Source organism: Hemitrygon akajei, chromosome 11 (assembly GCF_048418815.1).
Source record: "Hemitrygon akajei chromosome 11, sHemAka1.3, whole genome shotgun sequence".
NCBI classification, from domain to species: domain Eukaryota; kingdom Metazoa; phylum Chordata; class Chondrichthyes; order Myliobatiformes; family Dasyatidae; genus Hemitrygon; species Hemitrygon akajei.
The window spans coordinates 40,057,196-40,078,280 of NC_133134.1; the positions used below are offsets into that span (position 1 = coordinate 40,057,196).

Genomic DNA, 21,085 nt, shown 5'->3' on the forward strand with positions numbered 1-21,085 from the left:
CATTTTGTGCGTGTTGCTTTCGATTTCCAGCATCTGAAGACTTTCTCTTGTTAGTGATTGGACAATGTTCTTCCTCCTCTTTAGGTTGGCTACAACACTCAAGGTTGGCTGGAGAAGAATAAAGATCCCTTGAATGAAACTGTGGTTGGCCTTTTCCAGAAAGCGGGCCAGACTCTGTTGCCCATTCTATTTAAAGAGGAAGAAGCACCAGGTATGTTGGTGACCCAGAGAGTAACATTGATATATATTAAGAGTAGTTTAGAAGAAAGATAAATGCATTTATTTTTGCTTTTTTTTGTCCAACTAGATAAATAAGTGTGATTTTGATGAACTGTAGATTAAGAATCTGTAAGGTATGTTGTTTTTTGTATACTGTGGCCACTGTTAGACCATATTTCCATTGTCTGCTACAATATTTTAGGTAGGTTGATACAGCCTAGAAAGGCGAGAACTGTACTATTTTACCACGAGCTTAGGTAACCAAGAAACTAGCACATATGATATGGACAGGACTGAAGCACTCCAGGTTCCTGACATGTCATCCATGCATGAATGTGTAGGCTTCTGAACCTGTGATTGGTTTAAAAGTGTGAGAACTGTTACTTGAGTGCAACTATTCTGTCTCATTTCAGCTGGTGGAAAGAAACAGAAGAAAGGCTCTTCTTTCCAGACTGTTTCTGCATTTTACAGGGTAAGATTTTGGCGCAGATTTCCCAGCAAGAACAAATGGTACATTCTCTACTTTTGTAGTTGCTTGATTGGTTTGCGTTTATTCCATTTTGCTCTTTGCTCCACACTTTCTAATATTCTTTTGTTCAATAAATTCCTTTCACATTTCTGGGCATGGTAAGGCAATCATGGCTTTAGGTCCATTCTTTACCTGCATCATCCCATCACCTTTTTGTGCGTGGTGTTACTTCCCTTCAGTGTAGCCATTTTAAATGTGCCTTCTTTCCACACTACAGGAACAGCTGAACAAGCTGATGACCACACTGCGTAGCACAGCTCCCCATTTTGTGCGGTGTATTGTACCAAATGAATACAAACAGTCAGGTGAGTCAGGATCTATGTACAACCTTAATAATTAGTACAAAAATAAATGCTTTTCTGTTTTGACCAGCTATTAAACTTAAAAAAGGAATTGATATGGATTAGGATTAATTTATTAGACATAAACCATTGAAATTGGTCGTTGGCTCACTTATAACAGATCATGAATAAAAGTGCACTTAAGTAAAACATACCATTTATCTGAAGTAGTCCTTATTGGAGTTTACGATTACATCAAAGCTGCCACATCTGTTTTCATCTGCTGCTCAGCAGAGCCTTCTTTACCCTCTCATTGGTTCATCTTGTGTCTCTTTTAATGCATCCTTACTCATCAGCCTTTAATTGTCCCTTGTTTCTCATTCTCATAACAATCGAGGAAATTAAAAATACTTTCATTGCAATGAATAAATCAAGATTAGTCATTAGTGATTTTTTTTAAAAAGCTGCAGATGCTGGATAGTGTAAGCAAAAGAAGAAAGTGCTAGAAAACTCATAAGGTCAAACAGCATGTGTTGGGAAGAGAAAAAGTCAATGTTTCGGGGCGGAAACTCCTCTTCAGAACTGAAGACCAGACAAAAGAAGTCATTAATCTGCAGGGTGGGTGGGGGAGTGGATTGTTTCTGACAGGTCAAAACTGACGTGATGCTGGGGATAACATGTAAACAGTGTTTGTCTTGTGTGCATAATGTGAATAGGAACAGTTAGAGATTGATAAAGACAAAATAAGTAAATGAACACATTGTGCAACTGCCACACTCTTTTGTCTATGTTCTCACTTTCTATGTAACCGCTTCCATTCACTCATGTCTCCTAACCTAATTTAGAAGTTATACCCCTGGTTATCCATTTTTTATCATCACTACCCACCCCCCCCCCCCCACCTCCTTTTCTCTTGTTTCTAGTTCTGACAAAGGAATTCCAACCTGAAACATTGATTCTCTTTCTCTTTCTGCAGATGCTGCCTGATCTACTTAGCAATGGCAACATCTTTTGCTTTAGAGGTTTCATTATTACTGCTCACTTTAGAACTCCAGGGAATAAAAATGAATGGAAAATAATGACCAGATTGGGTTTTGAAAGCTGCAGTAGTTAATGAGGTCCAGACAACAATACTGAGAGTTGGATCAACATCAATTGAAATCTGCTAATAAATGGTTTTGAATTCTCCTGCAGGTGTATGTGATGCAGGCCTCGTTCTTCACCAGCTGGCATGTAACGGTGTACTGGAGGGAATCCGTATCTGTAGGAAAGGTTTCCCGAACAGGCTGCAGTATGCTGAGTTTAAACAGAGGCAAGACTCACCTCTACCTGCTCTTAATACTTTGCACTGTCTGATTAAAGGCTCTTAATTGCATTAAAATAATCAAAACAGTCTATTAAAGACACTTGGAAAAAAGGCACATGAATCTCTGGAGAGATTTGAAAAAAAAAGCTTCAGTGCATTCCAGGCGTGATGGGCAGTCAGGGTTTAGTGCAAATTAAGGTATGGACAGTGAGTGATGTCATATGCGGAGAATAAAAGTGGAATGCTGGCCCGAGGAGCAGCTGAGCTGCTGAGTATGGAAGTAACAGAGGCAAAGGTGAGGGTTTCAGCAGCAAATGGACTGATTAAGGTGACATTACAGAGATGGCATTTGCCAGTCTCAGAGAAGTCATAAGGGAAGATACTCAACTCAAAATCAGTTGAGACCATCACATTGTCGGCAGTCTGGGGCAGCTCAGCCAACAATGAAATGAAGGACGGGTGGATAGTTAAGGAGAGGACCGAATGGTTTCTTAAATCTGTCTCACTGTTTCATTTAAATAAGAAAAAGCAGAATAACCAAGTTATAAAGCTTCAATCATTAAGCTGATGTATAATATGCACAGATTAACTTTATTTATTACTTTTGTTTAGATACCATATCTTAAACCCCAATGTCATCCCCAAGGGATTTGTTGATAATAAGAAAGCATCAGAACTGGTCCTTGGTTCAGTTGGCCTAACCAATGATGAATACAAAATTGGCCACACAAAGGTAATATATCATTAAGCTGAATTAAAAATTCCCTTAATACTAAATTTATATTGATGTTGCTATGATTGTGAAGTTTCAACAGTCTGGTTCATTTAATAGGTATGACTGGTGGCTATTGCTACTTTGCATTTTTATGTAATATTCCACCAATAGTTTAACTTTTTTTTTCCCTGAGGTCCATTGCCAAACTTGAGAGATCTATGTTTACTTCATATCCTCAATTGTAATGTTGTTTAATTGCTTATTAGTTCAAATCTTCATTTTTGTATCTGGAAAATTGCATCTCTGTACTTTAAGGAATGTTTTTCATTCCTAATTTACAGCTTGGCACTCACAGGTTTCCCAGACGTTGGTTTAGGCAGAATGAAGGGTTTAATCAGGTTGATGTATATGATTTCTTAGTAATGGTTGGACTGTCTCTTGCTATCCTTGAAACTAAGTACTTTTTTTCTATGTTGAAAAGAGAGTTGCTTCAGTTTACATCACTTTCATGTGCTTCATAGGTGTTCTTCCGTGCTGGTGTTCTGGCTAAGCTTGAGGATTTCCGTGATGAGCGACTGGCAAAGATTCTAACAATGATTCAGTCTCGTTCACGTGGCATGCTGATGCGAATCGAGTTCAAAAAGATGCTGGAAAGAAGGCAAGTCTTCACATTCAACAGAACGGTTCATTATGGACATCCTACAGTAATGAATTACGTATAGCTTTGAAGGAATGTATCTAATGATCATGCATAGGAAAATAAGAATTGTGAATGAAATAAAACTAAGGTCCATCTGGTTAGCCTCCTACAAGTCACGTAACATAAGGACAATAAAATTGTCGATCAATCACCGCAATAACTTCTATCACTTACTCTATAGTAACAATGTAACAATGAAAAATAAGAATTGCAGCTCCAAAATCAACTTACTTTTCTCAACTTTATTTACTATTGCTTCTTTGTATGTATTTCAGACTTATTTTACTCCAATAGCATTCATAATATATGCATATTCATGCTGTATAATAATAATACATGGTTTAGTCTCAAAATTCTTGTCTAGTTTTCTGGGAGCTAATCACATGAAGACATAACTTTTGTCTGTCCTTTAAATGCATGTTTCACCCTTCCAAAACTAGGGATCAGGAATATTTGCATAATTTCCATGGGAACTTGACTGATTGACAGATAAGAAATCATATAATAATAATGTACATTAAAAAAAGGAATGAGATACTGATATTAATAAAGAACAGATCTGAGAAGCCATGCTTCTGTTATTCCCATATCCTTGCACATTACTGAAAATATCTTATCTAAACTGTTTCCAGAATGGCTCTGATAGTTATTCAACGTAATATCCGCAAATTTCTACAATTACGCTTCTGGGGCTGGTGGAAGCTGTACACTAAGGTAATTATTAAATAGGCATGTTATCTATGTCAATTTTCAAGAAAATTACAAGTATCGTATGATTGTGTTTTTGTTAGTTTCATCATTTTGTACGGCACGTGAATTATGATGGCCAGGTGAACGCCCTCTGATTCCTCATGTTTAATTCCAGATCTAGCTAAGTTGATTTCATTTGGGGAGGACACAAAGACACGGCCATTGACTTAGCTGTTTTTAGGTTAGGAAAGAGAAAATTGGCCAGGTTACTACTCCTAGGCATTCACCGATCATTGGCGGAATAGATCACTGGCCATGCGTAAGAGTGGGATAAAATGATTTCTGATGCCTTCTGCAATGAATTATCTTGCCAATACTCCATGACAAGATTTACATTTTCATAATTATACAGTTAAAGTTCTCTGCTGGAGTTCTGATGAAAGGTCATCAACTGGAAATGTTGAACAAGAGAAAATCTGCAGATGCTGGAAATCTGAGCAATACCTGGCCTGTTCCTCCAGCATTTTGTGTCAACTGGAAATGTTAGCTCTGTTTCTTCTATCCATTAATGTTGTCTGACTTGCTGAATACCCATAGCAATTTCTGTTTTATTCCAATTTGTAGTCATCAGTTTCTTAGAAAAAAGTTTTTATAATTGCTGATTATAATTTACCACCAATCATTACTTGTAGGTTAAGCCTCTGTTGAACGTGGCCCGCCAAGAGGATGAGATGAAACAGAAAGAGGAAGAGCTAAGATCTGCAATGGAAAAGACCAATGATCTACTTAACCGTATTAAGGAACTCGAGGAGAAGACGGCAACTCTCTCACAGGAAAAGAATGACCTCTTATTGCAAGTCCAGGCTGTAAGTTATCAAAAATAAGTCAGAACATGATCCTATTGATATGGCAACCACAGAATTACACAGTGACTAATTAGTCTATTCTACCTTAGCATCTTGTAGTCATTTATGTCATGACAGTTTTATTTTGATTAAATGATTTAACTAAATTGAGACACTTTTGGTAATGAGTCAATTTCAACACTTGGAGAAGTTTCAGCCGAGGTTTCTTGCTGTATTGCAGATGTTCTCAAATGACGTTTCCACTAAGCCCCATTTCAGAAATTCGTTTTTTTTCTTCTCTCAACTGTCTACTCATTTCTTATAAATTATATTTTCTATATAACTTCTTTTCTTTAAGCTTCCTTGTCATTTAAGCATGCCTCCCCTACACATAATTGAAAACCTAAATTCAGAAACTGGAGTGGAGCTTAAACTCACAACACACCAGATGTATAGGGTGAAGTGCCAGGCTCTCAACCAAGGATTACTGAGACAGTCATCCACACCCACGTGCATTTATGTTTTATTTACATAGAAGGGGAAAATAATGGAATTGTGATCAAATAATACATATCCCTTTAATTTATAAAGTCTTAATTGTGGTCAGGTATTCCACTTCAGAATTCCACTGGGATTAATAAATTCAGGTTGATGGTATTAATAGCATTTGGTGTAAATGAATACAGACATTTACTATTTTTCAATGAACACTTTAGCATAGGCCCCTGTTATAAGTCTAGGTTTTTAATTTTTGTTATATGGTCAAGGAGATTTTTTAAATCCAGCAGCTATGATTTGCAATCCAATCGCCGACAAGTTGTGGAAGCTTCTTTAAAAAGGATGGCACAAGAACTGTTAATACAATGCTTTTCCTAGTGCTAAATTCATCTGTGATATTATCACTTGGCTTCATATGCTCATACTGTAATCTGCTGACAATCACTTCTCCTTTCTTCTTCCACAGGAGCAAGAAAATATATCTGATCTCGAGGAACGTCTCACTCTACTGATGAAGACAAAAATGGAGAATGAAAATCTGATCTCAGATATGAAGGAACGCCTAGAGGAGGAAGAGAACTCAAGTTCACACCTCTCTTCTCAGAAAAGGAAACTGGAGACAGAATTGTCTGATCTGAAACTGGATCTCGAGGGCCTGGAAACAACTCTTGTAAAAACTGAGAAAGAGAAGCAGGTAATGCAGATGTAATTTATGTATCAGGATCTTTCCCCTGTTACACATTGCCAGATGGCACAATGCAGTTGCATTTATCACCTGATGCCATTTTAAATGCCCTTCTTACAAGTCCGTCGGATGCCTTTTGTTTGCACCCAGACATCATGGTGTTCAATGTGTCCCTGAAGTATGTAGCTTATGGAACATGGTGACAGGCTCTTCTGTGTCAGTCAGCTCCTCCTCCCAGATACCCTGGATTGAGACAGGTGCAAATCCAATCAAGACCAGTAAAAAGTAGAAGTCCAACAGAAGCAAATTCCCTGGCTTTCTCCAAGATTCCATTTTAGTTATCTTCCCAAAACTGAGCAGTAACACAAAGGATTTTGATATATAATTTTACAGTAGTTCCCTTTTATCCTGTCTAAGGGCAGACTTAAGACAGTTAAAAGAAAACATTTCTGTTTCATTAGTAATCACAGACTTCCGCACACTAACTGAAAGCATCCTTAGTTATGACCATACTCAGGGCAAATGGGAATTTAGAAGTGTAGCACAGACACCTTGGCCTCTTTATTTCGTACCTCCAGTATCTAATAAAGTGGCCACTGAGTGTATGTTAGTAATCTTCTGCTGTTGCCCATTCACTTCAAGGTTCACTTCAAGCTGTGCTTTCAGAGATGTTTTTCTGCACACTGATGTAATGTGTGTTATTTGAGTTGCAACTGCTTTCTTGTCAGCTTGAACCAGTCTGGCCATACTCCTCTGGGCTTTCGTATGAACAACACACATTTGCCAACAGAGCTGCCACTCGCTGGATGTTTTTGTTTTTCACACCATTCTCTGTAAACCTAGAGACTGTTGTGCATGAAAATTCCAGGAGATCAGCAGTTTCTGAGATACTCAAACCATCTTACTACAACAGTCATTCCATGGTCAAAGTCACTTGGATCACATTTCTTCCCCATCCTGATGTTTGGTTGGAACAAGAACTGAACCTCTTGACCATGTCTGCATGCTTTTATGCATTGAGTTGTTGCCAGATGATTTGCTGATTAGAAAATAGTATTAATGAGGGAGATGTACAGGCGTACTTAATAAAGTGGCTGCTGAATGTATCTTGCATCCTAATAAATCCAAACTGTCCACCAGCCTTTCATGCCACACCAATAAAAGTGCTCAGCCTTGACCATCATTGCTTGCACAACGTGCACAAGTGGATCTGCTTATATTTAATACAACTCAGTTTAATCATGCCCTCTAATAATTATCTGTTATGTTACGTCCACCAGGCTCTGGACAGCAAGGTCCGCTCCCTCACAAGTGACCTCAATCAGCGAGATGATGCAATTGCTAAACTTCAAAAGGACAAGCGAGCCTTGGATGAACTTCATCAGGTTGGTATGATCCTCAAAGCCACTAAACTGTCAATAGTATTAGTGATGATAAGATTGTTTCCTGTCATTGTTGATCAAAATGCAGGCAGTTAACCCCAAAAAGTTTGCATTAAATTAGTGGACATTGTTCTGCTATGATGACAGTATAGATGTGAGATGAAAGACGCAGTTGCCATTTCCTTCAATAAGCTGTTTCTGTAACATAATAATAATAAACTCAGTGATTCTACCAGTATCTAGATGACATTTTAAGAATGCTGGATAAGGAATTAGCTGTTAAACCTCTTCCATTATATTATTTAATTAGACTATGTCTCACCAAAGCCTCAATTTCATTGACTAGCCTTAGTTGTTCACCACCAGACAACTTTGTATAAATTTGTAAGTGCTTCTTTAAATCAATGAAATCTCTCAGACATATAACAATGTAATCATGTTCTATATTTTCAGAAAACACTAGATGATCTTCAGTCTGAGGAAGATAAAGTCAATCATCTCACCAAAACCAACGGAAAACTCAACTCCCAGATTCAAGAGGTGATCTGTTATGGAATATTCCAACAATATCTACCCGAGACATGAGGGTCTTATCTTTTCGCTTGTCCTGGTCAAATGACTGAATCCAGTGATCTGTACAGTTTATATGTGTTTTTAGATCAATATGAATGTGTATCAAATTATGGGCAGTAAGAAATATTAATGTTACATTTTGGGAATTATGCAATATTATCATCATGATCAAGTAAATTTCTCAATTTTCAGCAAGGCAAATCATAAATATAGTTCCATATTTTTGAGCTGGATTTCTAAAAGTCAATGATGCATGTCTTGGGGTTGATTATGTCTGGGCAGGGTGACTCAATTTCATGAAAGATATAATATTTGAGGATTGTGAAGACTTGATTAATGAACTGATAACTGTAAACAGGAGCCAAGTCTTCTTGGTACTCTGAGGGACGTCAACAACAGGCCAACAACTTTGACTCATTAATTGGAATCTGGGTATTCCACTGAGAGATGAAATTATTTCCAGTCAACACAAATAACAGTACAAGTCCAAATCCTGGAGAGATGTTGGCTTGACAAGCAGGAAAAAATGTGGAGCTTAGCAAGTGAAGCACATCCACTGATGCTGAATTTCTGTGTGCCCAAGCTTGGGTACAAGCCAGTTGGCTAAAACCCTCCCAAAAGCTTGGATTTTGGATTCCCCATGATGCAATGATGATGTATCATTCTTTCTTAAACAATGGGTAAAGTGGGTTTCATTGCTGGCAAGCAATTGTGGTCTAATGCTTGGTGCTTGTTAAAATATATAATAGCTGGAAGATAACTGGAGCCAAGAGAAGAAGATAAGGACTGAGGTAGAGAAAGCTCGAAGAAAGGCTGAGGGAGATTTGAAGATGACAATTGAAAACCTGAATGAAATGGAAAGAGTAAAGCTTGATCTGGAAGAGATTCTCAAAAAGTATGTGTCTTCTTTTACTCTATTTAAAGTAGCAGAGGAATGCAAGTTGTTAATGAGTTTAAGTATTCAATACACATAGTAAGTGCTAATAATTTTGAAATGACAAATTAGGAAAAAATACTCATCAGCCTCATTCTGAATGAAGAATGATAACTCAATTATTTATTGCTATGCAAGGAACACTTTTTACCAGGGAAATTACATTATATGAACATTTTACATACCTTATTCATCAATCCTTCCATAATATTTGCTCAATGTAATTTCAAGACCTTAGTTCTTATAAATAATCCACAGATTTTACCTCGGGCATGGTTCTTGAGATGTAATGCCCATTAATAATGCAAAACTCACAACAGAAAAATACCAAGATAACACCCAGAAGTGTACCAGCCTGTTGTGTTGCCCTTTAAATTCATAATCTCTAACATTCCTTAGTGCTTTTAAATTTTAACTTAACTCTTTATTTGATATATTTGGTTTTTAGTGAAACATTTTAACAAGATCTTTATTGTCTATACTGCACTCTGCTGTGTTTAATGTGAGGCTACTGTGCAATAAAATAAACTTATGCTCCACAGGATCAACTTTTGATGCAATCTCCAAGTGTCAAATGTGACCCAGTCACTAGCACTCTCATCTCTGGGTCAGTAGATTAAAAACTTCAAGTCTGACCACAGAAAATGAAGTTCAAAATTTTACTTTGTCACTTAGTGCATTAAAGAGGGAATGCAGCATTGTCAGAGATACCTTTACTTCCAAATATATTAAATTAAGCTACTGCCTGTTCTTTCACATCAACATAAAAGTTTCCTGAGATAATCATTTTACTTCAAATCATGGAAGATTACTTTATGCAAATTGGCTCCCACATTTCCTAGACTATAGTCATGATGACATTTTGTGAGCAGGTCTCTTTCAGGATATCTCTAGGTGCTGTTAAAACAGACCTGGCAGGCATTATACAATTGCAGATATTTCATTCTTGACTCAAGTAATTCAAATTGTTCCAAATATACAATTAGAAAACCATGGGGACTCAATTATATTTCAGCTATTCCACTCAAGTTGTTTTCCACTTTATGTCAGGTTGATCATTTAACCATATAATGATGGATAACCTCATAAATATCTACTTTTGCTATACCTTACAGATACAATGGAATAAATATTTCACTTGGTATGAGTTGGTTTATGACTAGAATTACAAACCAGTATAGCAAAAACATCCTTGTCTGAAAAAATAACAAAAAATACAATAAGATTGAAATGGTTATAAGTATTTATTAACCTACCTCGTGGGTTTCCTGCAGGTGCTCTGGTTTCCTCCCACGTTCCAAAGACGTAATGGTTAGTACGTTAATTGGTCATTGTAAATTGTCCTGCGATTAGCCTAGTGTTGAATAGCTGGGTTGCTGGGCTGGAAGGGCTTGGTCCATGCTATATCTCTAAATTAAAACATTAAAAAAATTATTGCAGTCCATAGGCAGAGTAGATTATCATTCCCAAATTAGTACAATGTAACCTTAAAAGCCCTGTCATTAAGTATAACAATCATGGATAGCAAATCACTAATTCCACAGAACGCTGCTTGTTAACTTAATGGATCTGTGTGGACTCAAATGAGTCATTCGGTTTCCATTGAAGGGCCTCATTCAGTCTTTCACCTGAACTGCTGCCATTAAGTCATCACCAGTGATTTCTGCTGCAAACTTAACCTCCTTTTGATTTTCAAAGGAAAGACATCGAGATCAATTCATTGAACTCCAAGTGGGAAGATGAACAGTCTCTGAACACCACATTACACAGGAAGCTTAAAGAGCATCAGGTATGAAGAGGACTAAACCCAAAAATGCACTCAAAACATGCTCTATTTATGGCAATAACCATCTGAAAGAAACTTCAGACCAAACAGTGTAACACATATAAATTGGCTAATGACACAAATTTGGAATGAGAGAAGGTTACGAGTAGAAGGTGAATATGACAATACTGTATTCGGTAGGATGCTGACGATATACTTTCCCAATATCTCCCTGCATTGATTTAAAATTATTAAAATTATTCCATGCTTAGAATATTATGCTTAGAATGCTTAATGTGATTTAAAAAACTTCAAAGCATAGCAATCGTTTGAGACACAAGGAAGTATAATCTAAATTGCTGGTATAGTTTGAATTGTCTTTAACTTACAATTTCTGGAGTAGTAGTCAAAAATACCCCACAGCTCTATTCACCCCTCCTGTTATTTACATCCTTAATATAAAACATGAATCTGAAGACTAAGATCTGACCATTGTAATAATTCTGAAGCTTATTTAATTCATCGGAATGACTTGTTTAGATATTTAAAAGTGAAAGTAAGAGATTAATTCAAGTGTTTATGTTTCCAGTCTCGAATTGAAGAATTGGAAGAGGAACTTGAGGGAGAGCGGGCCATGAGGGCCAAGGTAAAACAACGTCAATTGTTAATACATGCAAAACATCTCATAATGTAACTAACCAGCTGGTTAAATTTATGGTAAAATTTAATTAAGCATTAACATCCTTGTCAAGGTATATCTAAAAGTGTGTTTCCCCATTATTTATACGTATGAGATCCTTACTTGTTCAGCCAGATTCTAGCCGCAGCTAAAATTGTGAAGTACCAAGTGGAAACTTAAGTCATGGTGTTAAGGGGAAAAGAGCCATACCTTGGCGCAAAGGTCTAAACTGTGAAGTCAAGCCCTTTATTGGTGAGGAAAGAACTTGCACCATCTGAGTGATGCTGGAGAAAGAGACTCAAAGTAAACTCCGTATGAGATGGAGTTTGAGAAGGTGGAAAATGTGTGAGGATGCTATTAGAATCAGATTTGACATATCACATGAAAGTAGTTATTTTGCAGCAGCAGTGCAGTGTAACAACATAAACATCTATAAATTACAGAAGTAAATAAGTGATGCAAAGATTAAGGAATAATGGGGTAGTGTTCATGGATTCATGCACCGTTTAGAAATCTAATGGCAGAGGAGAAGAAGCTGTTTCTGAATTGTACAGTGTAGATCTTCAGGCTCCTGTACCTCCTTCCTGATGGTAGTAATGAGAACAGGGCATGTCCCAGATAGTGAGTGTCCTTAATGATGGAAGCTGTCTTCTTAATGACACCGCCTCTTGAAGATCTTGAAGATGGGCTTGTGCCCATGATGGAGCTGGCTGAGATAACAACCCTCTGCAACCTCTTGTGATCCTGTGCATTGGAGCCTCTGTACCAAGCTGTTCATTATTGGAGATGTAGTGCTACTGAGTGGCCTCAGCATCATCTTTCTGAACGCTACTGTCTTCTCCATGAGGTTAGGAGACCCCCTTTCTTAGGCAGCAAAGATTATAGAGCATATATTTGCTCTGAGTATTGTTAGAGAGAGATTGCTAGTAGTAACTGATTGAGGTAGAGTAGATTGAATAAGATTTAAAGTTAATATTCTTGTAAATTTGTTATGATATTTGAAGATAATTTGACCTGTCATTTGATGTCATTGAACCTCTTGCAGTACTACATTTAGACCCTTGGACTTGGCTTATGGATTTGATCCCCATGGCTAACTGTTTCCACTATGATCACAAGTTGTTCTGATCCCATTTTGATGTAGGATATCCCTTTTTCCTTTCACTTCCTCCACAAAGCTCTATAGAGCAAGGTCCAAAGATCTTGGAACCTGGCATCCCATGTTGTGTTATTCTTCATAATTGTTCAGGTCAGATTCACAAATAGAACAATTCCCAACAACAGTCCAGCCATTGTGCACCTGCCCTGTAAGAAAAGCAGGCAAACCATCTGATTCTCCTTCCCACCCTCACCCCACCTTCTTTATCGGGCTCCTGCCCCCTCCTTCTTCAGTCCTGACGAAGGGTCTCAGCCCGAAACGTTGACTGTTCGTTTCCACAGATGCTGCCCGACCTGCTGAGTTCCTCCAGCTTGTTTGTACGTGTTGATTAAACCATCTGATTAACTGTTTTTAGTATCAGTAGGATACTGAAGTTTATGGCCTGGACTCATCACTGATCATGCCAACATTATGCATTTAGATTATCTGCATCCAGACAGGTGATGTTCCTTACGAGGCCAATCCTGGAGCTAATTGATATCATCCTGCACAGAGCCAAGACTTCGTGAGATATCCTTGCACACCCTAATCACTCTGATAATTGTGACTGTGACTTCAAGACCCAAAACTCCATAATTCCTTTCTCATACCTCTCCACTTCTGCACATCTGTAAATCACATCTTAAAATCTTCTTCGGTATCCTTGGCAACAATTTGTGTCTGATAACACTTGGGACAATTTTACTGTTTTTGTTTGTTTCCCAATGAGTAAGGCTTATACCTGCAATCCATACAGGTTGAAAAGCAGCGAGCTGAATACTCCCGTGAATTGGAGGAACTCAGTGACAGACTGGAAGAAGCTGGTGGTGCCACAGTATCTCAGGTAATTTAAGGGGCTTGTGGATGAATTTAAATCTGAGCAGGTTACAAAGGTGCATGTTATCAACTCATCTGCATTTGTGCATATCTTTGATTGGAGCAGAGGAACAGGTGGTTGCACATCTGCTTCACCCCTTCCTCACCTTTACATTGAAAATGAACTAAAACAAAGTCAGTACGTGAACATTTACCAACTACTTACTGTCAGTTTGTTTAACACCATGAAAATCATTGGTGAGGTGACCTTCATGAGTCAGTTCATCTCCTTGCTTCTGTGTTCAAAGATTCAATGGTTCATTTATTATCAAAGTATACAACTCTAAAATTCTTCATCTCTGGATAGCCATGAAAAGAAAGGCATCACAATCATTAATCTCCAAACCCCATCTCCCCGCACAAAAAAATGAACAAAAACGGAGCAGGCACATCAACCCCTAAATACCTCCTCCTACACAAAACACCGAACAAAAAAAAAACAGGCATATCAACCCCCAACTACCTCCTCCCACACAACAATGAATAAAAAAGGAACAGGCACATCAACCCCAACATGTGTTTGTATGTTGAAGAGCAGGTGTAGCCTAACTCATCTGCACAGAATTCCTCAGATAGATTAGTTTTTAAAAACATTTTAATGTTATTACTTTAAAGTGTTTTAAGGTAATTAATTTACTTCTTTAACTCTGAAAATTATTTTAATAATTTTGAACTGATTTTGAATTCCTCTGGTCATTGAAATAATTTAAAAGCAGAAAAAAAGGCTAACAGATTGGCACATTCATGGAGCTTAAGCATCCACCGCTTCATGCCTAGTGGCCAATTAAGACACCTCTGGACGCAGCAATGTGATCTGACATTCATTTGGCTTGTTGGGCCAAGGGGAGTGTGCATGTGTGTGAATAAATGCAAAGTGCATGTGCAAGGAGCAGACTGTGTATTTTGAACACAATTCGCATTGTAATTGGAAATGTATCTGTAAGGGTAGTGGAAGCAATTAAGTGTTAACTTTCAGAAGGGAGTTCAGTATATACTTTAAATGGAAATAGTATTGATTATGGTGAAAGAGCAACAGAGTGGAACAAATTGGATAGTTATTTTAAAGATAAAGCACATGAAGAATGGGTCAAGTGGTCTCATTCTGTGCAGTATGATTGTATGTGAGTACATTTTCTTTCAATTAATATCTATATTAATTGACATTCACATATTATGCCTTAGTATTACATAGACCTTTTAAAAATTAAATTTACCTGATACCTTAAAGCACTGGTAAGTACAAGCGTCAGGCAGATAAGGGAAAGTTAGCAAGTAGGGTTTATTTCCTTGCATTGATATGTTATTGAGCTTGCTTTCTTCTGTCACTGAAGTGGGGGATACAAGTTTCTTTTATCCCTTTGGTGCCTATAGATTGAGATGAACAGGAAGCGTGAGGCAGAACTTCTGAAGCTGCGACGAGAACTGGAAGAATCTGCTCTTCAGGCTGAAGCGACAGCTTCTGCACTTCGGAAAAAGCACACTGACTCCATTGCTGAGCTGACGGAGCACATTGAGAACTTGCAGAGGGTCAAGGGCAAACTTGAAAAGGACAAACAGGTCATGAAAGCTGAGATTGATGACCTCAACAGCAATACAGAGACCTTGCAGAAAGCCAAGGTAATAGACTAAATCTACATGAAAAAAATAATCTTAACCCCGACTGGCCTCATGGATGTGATAAATACAGTATGTGGGCAGTACAAATAAATGACATGAGTTTCAGCATTGTCAGTTATATAGCAAGGAGCAAAACCTAGTCAGTTCTGAAATGCCACTTGGCATCACTAAGTTATTAATCAAATTCCATGGAATTCCCAGCAATACTGAGTGGAATAATGTCTTACAGGTATAATGCAGCAGCTCTTATTAAAGGTACAAAGACCTTTACACCTCACTTTGGTACATCTCCCTTAGGAGTTCCTATTACTGATGTTCGACATTTTCTGAATCATCTGTTAGGAATGTGCTGGTGTGGAGTTAGTAGTAATTTTAAGGGTGATTTATTGGGATTCAGAAAAAAAACCTGAAAATTTTAGGGAGAGTCTTCAGTTGATATGTATGTTAACAAGTTGAAAAAAACAGTACGCTTGGCTGTGATATGGACAGGGCTGTAAATAAGGGCAAAACAATCATATTTTTCCATATTGTTCTGAATTAATTGGGACAGAATCCAAACAACATTAGTTAAATAGCCACGACAGAGCTTTAACACAAAAGAAAGTACATGCATTTATGTAACACTTTTCATAACCTTGAGAAATGTATTTTCAATTTATGCGTGTCTTACAATGTAGGAATGTTGCAGTGTATCTTTAGGGAAAGATTTAAATTGCTTCTCAAACCAGAAGACATTAGAGTATTACAAATTATAGTAGTTAACAAGACTATTACATTAAATCTTCATCAGCAGACTATCTGTGTATGTGAGACAATGGGGGAAAAAATCTAGTCTGAACAAATTTAAAGTGATTAATAATCATTCCATTCCTCTGTGTACAGCTGAACGCTGATATGCATGTTCGGAAGCTGGAAGACAGCATAACAGAGGCTAATGCCAAATATTCTGAAATGGAAAGAAACTTAACTGAAGCTAATACTGTGAAGACCAGGCTGCAAGGTATCAGATAACTTAATCTTGTCACTCCTCTCAAAGTCTGAAATCATTGCTGTCAAAGAAGTTTGCAAAACGTAAAATCATTTATTGTAATTAATATCCATGTTGCCTGTATTGGAGATGTTTCTACATGTTAACAACTGAAATTAGTATAATATGAGTATTTGCTGTAACGCTTTGATTTGAAATCAGTGACCTTAGAAAATATTCAGCCTGCTATATTCTCCAGTGTTCTCAATTTTATGTGTTTATGATCTATTTTCTGTAACCTGGTTTCCTGTTTCTTTTACCCCTCTGTTTTGTCATGGGCTGAATTCCAATTTGGCGATGGAGTGTACTTCTGCGACACTGTGTCCCTTTGTCTTATAATTCTAATGCAGCAAGTGTCTTCTTGTTGAGCTAGGCAGTCCCAACATTGCAAAGCTAACTGAATTCTGTTAACCTAAATTTCCCAGCGAAAGTACAATGTGTTAAATTGTTAAATTGCAGTTAACAAATGGATATCAGATTTGTCAAAACTTCCTTTTGTTCCTTACTAAGGGAAACTTTGTTATCTAGATGGTAGCAATTTTGCCTTTGAGGCAGAAGAGTGAGGGTTCAACTCTTATTATAAAAAGAGGAGTGTAGAGTTCAAGGCTGTACCCATTTCTGAGTGAGTATCGGAGTTGCTGTTTTTGCAGACGAAATATTAAAGTGAGGCTCCTTCTGCTCCCTTGTGTGTAAGAGATTATTCTGGAGAACAGCAGGAAGTTATCTCCAAATATGCTGGTCAATGCTTATCCCTTGACTAGCCTTACAAAATTAATTTGATTGTTATCACCTTATGCAAATTATGGGCGCTTAGTATTCACAAACAGCTGCCATATACACTGGTTGCAAAAAAAACCTCTCTTTGTCTGCACAAGTGCTTTATTGGTTGTAAAATAATTCAGGATGATTTAGGCCATGAAAGGTATGCTAAATATGGATCTTACTTCCTCACTGGTTAAAAAGGCTGTCAACCTCCATAAAATTGTACAGGAATTCTCCTTACAAATCATTGGCCTTTTCCATGCAGATATTGCCAGTGATAATTTCTAGCATTATGTAAATACAGAAAGTTGAAGTTCACAATATGTACAGTCAAAGGAAAGGATTTCTCACTGTTATTCATTTTTTTTCTGGACAAGCTGAAAACAGTGAGCTGACTCGTGAATATGAGGAGGCGCAAAGTAGACTGAACCAGCTGATCAGAACCAAAACTACACTTTCTTCTCAAGTTGAAGAGCTCAAGAGACAACTGGAAGAAGAGTCAAGGGTAAGACTTCATTTATTTACTTCCACCAAAAACCTGAATTTGGTAAGAATGTGAAAATGATTGCAGATAATTAATACAAACTGCTGCATTTGTGCCTGGACAACGTTTTCAGATAATATTTGCAAGATTTAGTTGCATCCTGAATTACTTCTACACATGCCTGCATGGATATAGTTTGTATTTTGTACACAAGTCACAAATGATGTTCATTTTAGGCAGAAACAGTTAAGCTTTCATCAGGTTAAAATGTTAAATCTTATTTCCTTTCCTCTCCACGTGATTTTGTGTGTCTCCAGCATTTTTAATTTTTACTTCACATTTACAGCATCGCAGTCCTTTTTTCATTTTGACAGGATTTTTTTTTTACCTCTTTTGTTCTTTATTTCAGTTGATTTGTAAAAGATCTGTGCCTTCTCTGGTACATTTTCAAAATTTAGGGGCACTAAATGCTAACATTTCATCATCATTAAATCAATTAGAATTTTATCCTCTAGTTCTGGCAGATATAAAAAGAACACTTTGAAGAAATTTAAACATCTAAATGTGCAAATGTTATTATCTCTACATAAACACTAGAACTACACATTTAGCTAACGTCTTTGTATTTATGTTGGATGGGCTATTGTATAGTAAACACCAGCATTGAACTTATTGCATTTTAGGCCAGAAGTGGTGCGATGGTGGGTCTAGCCAATGCTAAACATGACATGGACCTAACAAAGGAACAATTGGAAGAAGAACAGGAAAGCAAAGCTGAGTTGCAACGACTGGTTTCTAAACTGAACAGTGAAGTCACAACATGGAGGACCAAGTATGAGACTGACGCCATTCAGAAGACAGAGGAGCTGGAGGAGACAAAGTGAGTAATGATGCTCATGGTCATTTAAGAAGATAGTGCAATGATTGATAGAAGCCAATTATCCTCATCCAAGGACATTTTTATAGGGGTTTCCCAGAGCAGTTCTTTATAGCTGCTTCTTCACTGTCCTTCCTTGTATCACAAGGTCTGAAGTGGGAATGTTTGCTGATGAATACACAATAACCAATTCCACTTGCAACTTCTCAGCAAATGGAAAAAGTCCTTGGCTGTATGCAACAGACCCTGGGTTGTCATGCAGTGTGACATTCAAACCGAAAAAGACCAGATAATGACCATCTCTGGCCCTTGATGTATAAAGCTTGGGATCACCACTGGAAAGAAAATTCACCTGAGCAGAGGCTTCAGAGGGGGTCAATGTGCCTGATTTGTTTCAATCATTTTTTAATGTGCAGGAGGAGGGATTTGGGGGTTGATATGCCTGACCCATTTTGCTCAGTTTCTGAGCTGGAGGAGGGATTTTGGGGTTGATATGCCTGACCAATTTTGCTCAGTTTCTGAGCTGGAGGAGGGATTTGGGGGTTGATATGCCTATTTTGTTTTTTTTTATGAGGAAGTGGGATTTTGGGGTTGATAATTATGCTCCCTTTCTTTTCTTTTTTGGTTTAACGGCTACCTGGATGATTGAAGAATTTCAGAGTTGTATATTTTTATAATAAATGAACTTTTGAATGTTTTTGGACCCAGAGGTTGGCTGTCAGTTGGCAAATGACACTCGCACCCCAAAGCTTTTCCGTCCACCACCAGGCACAATTCAGTAACGTGATGAAATATTCTTCATTTCCCCTGAGCACCAGTATTACTTATTAATGAATATTTGTAAATGTGATGAGGGTGCTCTGTATAAGGAATAAGCTGCCAGAGGAAGTGCAATGAGACAGGATTGAAAAGGTACATGGATAGGAAAGGTTTAGCTGGATATGGGCCAAACGCCAGAAAATAGGACAAGCTCAGAAGGACATTTGGTCAGCTTGGACCATTTGGGTTGGGTTGAAGGGCCTGTTTACTGTGACCCTTTGACTTTACTGGATGTGTGCAGAACAAAGCATTGTACTTGATAAACTACCCATTACTCTAAACTTTCTTTCCTTCCACCACTGGCGTTCAGTAGCCGCAGTGTGTTTGACCTATAAAGTACACTGTACTAGGCGCCTACGTAAAGGCAGGCCCACGACCTCTAACTCCAAGAAGTACAAGGGCTTCAAGTGTATGGGAAAACCACTCCCTGCAGGTTCCCCCCCCCCCCCCCCCCCCAAGGTTCATACCAATACCAAACTGGTTTTTAAGTGTTTATTTTAAGTGAAGAAGTTGTTTAAAAACATCCTTGGAATCATGAATTAATTGCCAAAGTAAGTGGTCAAGTATTTGTGCATCCAGGGATGTTTCCATTGATTTGTTATAGTTGAGATACCATTGGGTGTTATAATGTCACAGACGTCTGAATGGCCTAAATTCCTCGATCTCCGTACTATCTTGCTCTTGAAAACTATGTTGCAATACTTTCAATTTAATAGGAGAAAGCTGGCTGCTAGGTTACAGGAAGCTGAAGAAGCTGCTGAGTCTGCACAAGCCCGAGCAGCTAGCCTGGAAAAATCAAAGCAGAGGCTTACCGGAGAAGTGGAAGACTTAACCATTGAGCTGGAAAAGGTAATGAGAGAGAGGTTACTGCTCACCCGTAAAAATGTACAGGCAACAACGCAGTCATTTCCTTCTGTCTGACAGATCACGGATCGCTCTAGCATCACCAGAAATTAAATATTAAGTGCCAGGACTGGTGTAAGTAATCTAGGGGGGAATAAAAAGAAAAGGGCATACAAGATGTACATTTTTAAAATTTTTGATTTCAAAAATATCGGAGAACTCTTAAGGAGGCCGCCAAGATTGTGTGGTCTGTTTGGAGGTCATGGGATAAAACCCCCAGCCGTAATCATGAACGCATTAATGGGGTCACGTTCAATGACTCAAGTGCTTATCAACAAGTTTAATGGTTTAGCACACTCAAAATGCATCTCAAGAAGGTTTGAACCTGTTTAGATAACATAAAAGCACTTTTTATGAGGATATTTCTATAGTGGCCTAATAAATGCCCCCCCCCCCCCTTTCTTATTACTCTCAGGCAAATGCTGCTGCAGCTCTGCTGGACAAAAAACAACGATCCTTTGACAAAATGCTTTCAGAATGGCAGCAGAAATATGAAGAGGTACAGGTTGAGCTTGACAACTCACAGAAGGAGTGCAGGACCTATGTAACAGAAGTCTTCAAACTGAAAACAAGTTATGAGGAGATTATTGAACAGCTTGAGATTGTGAAGAAAGATAATAAGAATCTGCAAGGTAATCATTCATTATGAACTATTTCATGACTGAGAAGAGCCAGTAAATATTTGTTCTGTTGGAACAATTTAAATGTCACACATTTCCTGGGCACAATGTAAAAGCTTGCACATATGCGTGCACGCCCACATCACTGTACACACTCAATA

The 21,085-nt window shown here is 37.9% G+C and overlaps 1 protein-coding gene across 1 annotated transcript in view; it reads left to right on the plus strand.

The window, feature by feature from the left end:
• Positions 1-21,085, plus strand: part of LOC140735511 (myosin-16-like) — a 62,970-nt gene that overhangs the window by 29,698 nt on the left and 12,187 nt on the right. Inside the window, exons 16-36 of the mRNA XM_073060672.1 lie at positions 85-211; positions 633-691; positions 966-1,053; positions 2,224-2,341; positions 2,948-3,068; positions 3,572-3,708; positions 4,383-4,464; positions 5,133-5,306; positions 6,250-6,477; positions 7,749-7,853; positions 8,304-8,390; positions 9,173-9,318; positions 11,056-11,146; positions 11,712-11,768; positions 13,697-13,783; positions 15,187-15,432; positions 16,315-16,432; positions 17,599-17,726; positions 18,389-18,585; positions 20,118-20,250; positions 20,720-20,936. Of these exons, the coding sequence (XP_072916773.1) occupies positions 85-211; positions 633-691; positions 966-1,053; positions 2,224-2,341; positions 2,948-3,068; positions 3,572-3,708; positions 4,383-4,464; positions 5,133-5,306; positions 6,250-6,477; positions 7,749-7,853; positions 8,304-8,390; positions 9,173-9,318; positions 11,056-11,146; positions 11,712-11,768; positions 13,697-13,783; positions 15,187-15,432; positions 16,315-16,432; positions 17,599-17,726; positions 18,389-18,585; positions 20,118-20,250; positions 20,720-20,936 (2,746 nt within the window). The remainder of the gene's footprint in view (positions 1-84; positions 212-632; positions 692-965; positions 1,054-2,223; positions 2,342-2,947; positions 3,069-3,571; positions 3,709-4,382; positions 4,465-5,132; positions 5,307-6,249; positions 6,478-7,748; positions 7,854-8,303; positions 8,391-9,172; positions 9,319-11,055; positions 11,147-11,711; positions 11,769-13,696; positions 13,784-15,186; positions 15,433-16,314; positions 16,433-17,598; positions 17,727-18,388; positions 18,586-20,117; positions 20,251-20,719; positions 20,937-21,085) is intronic.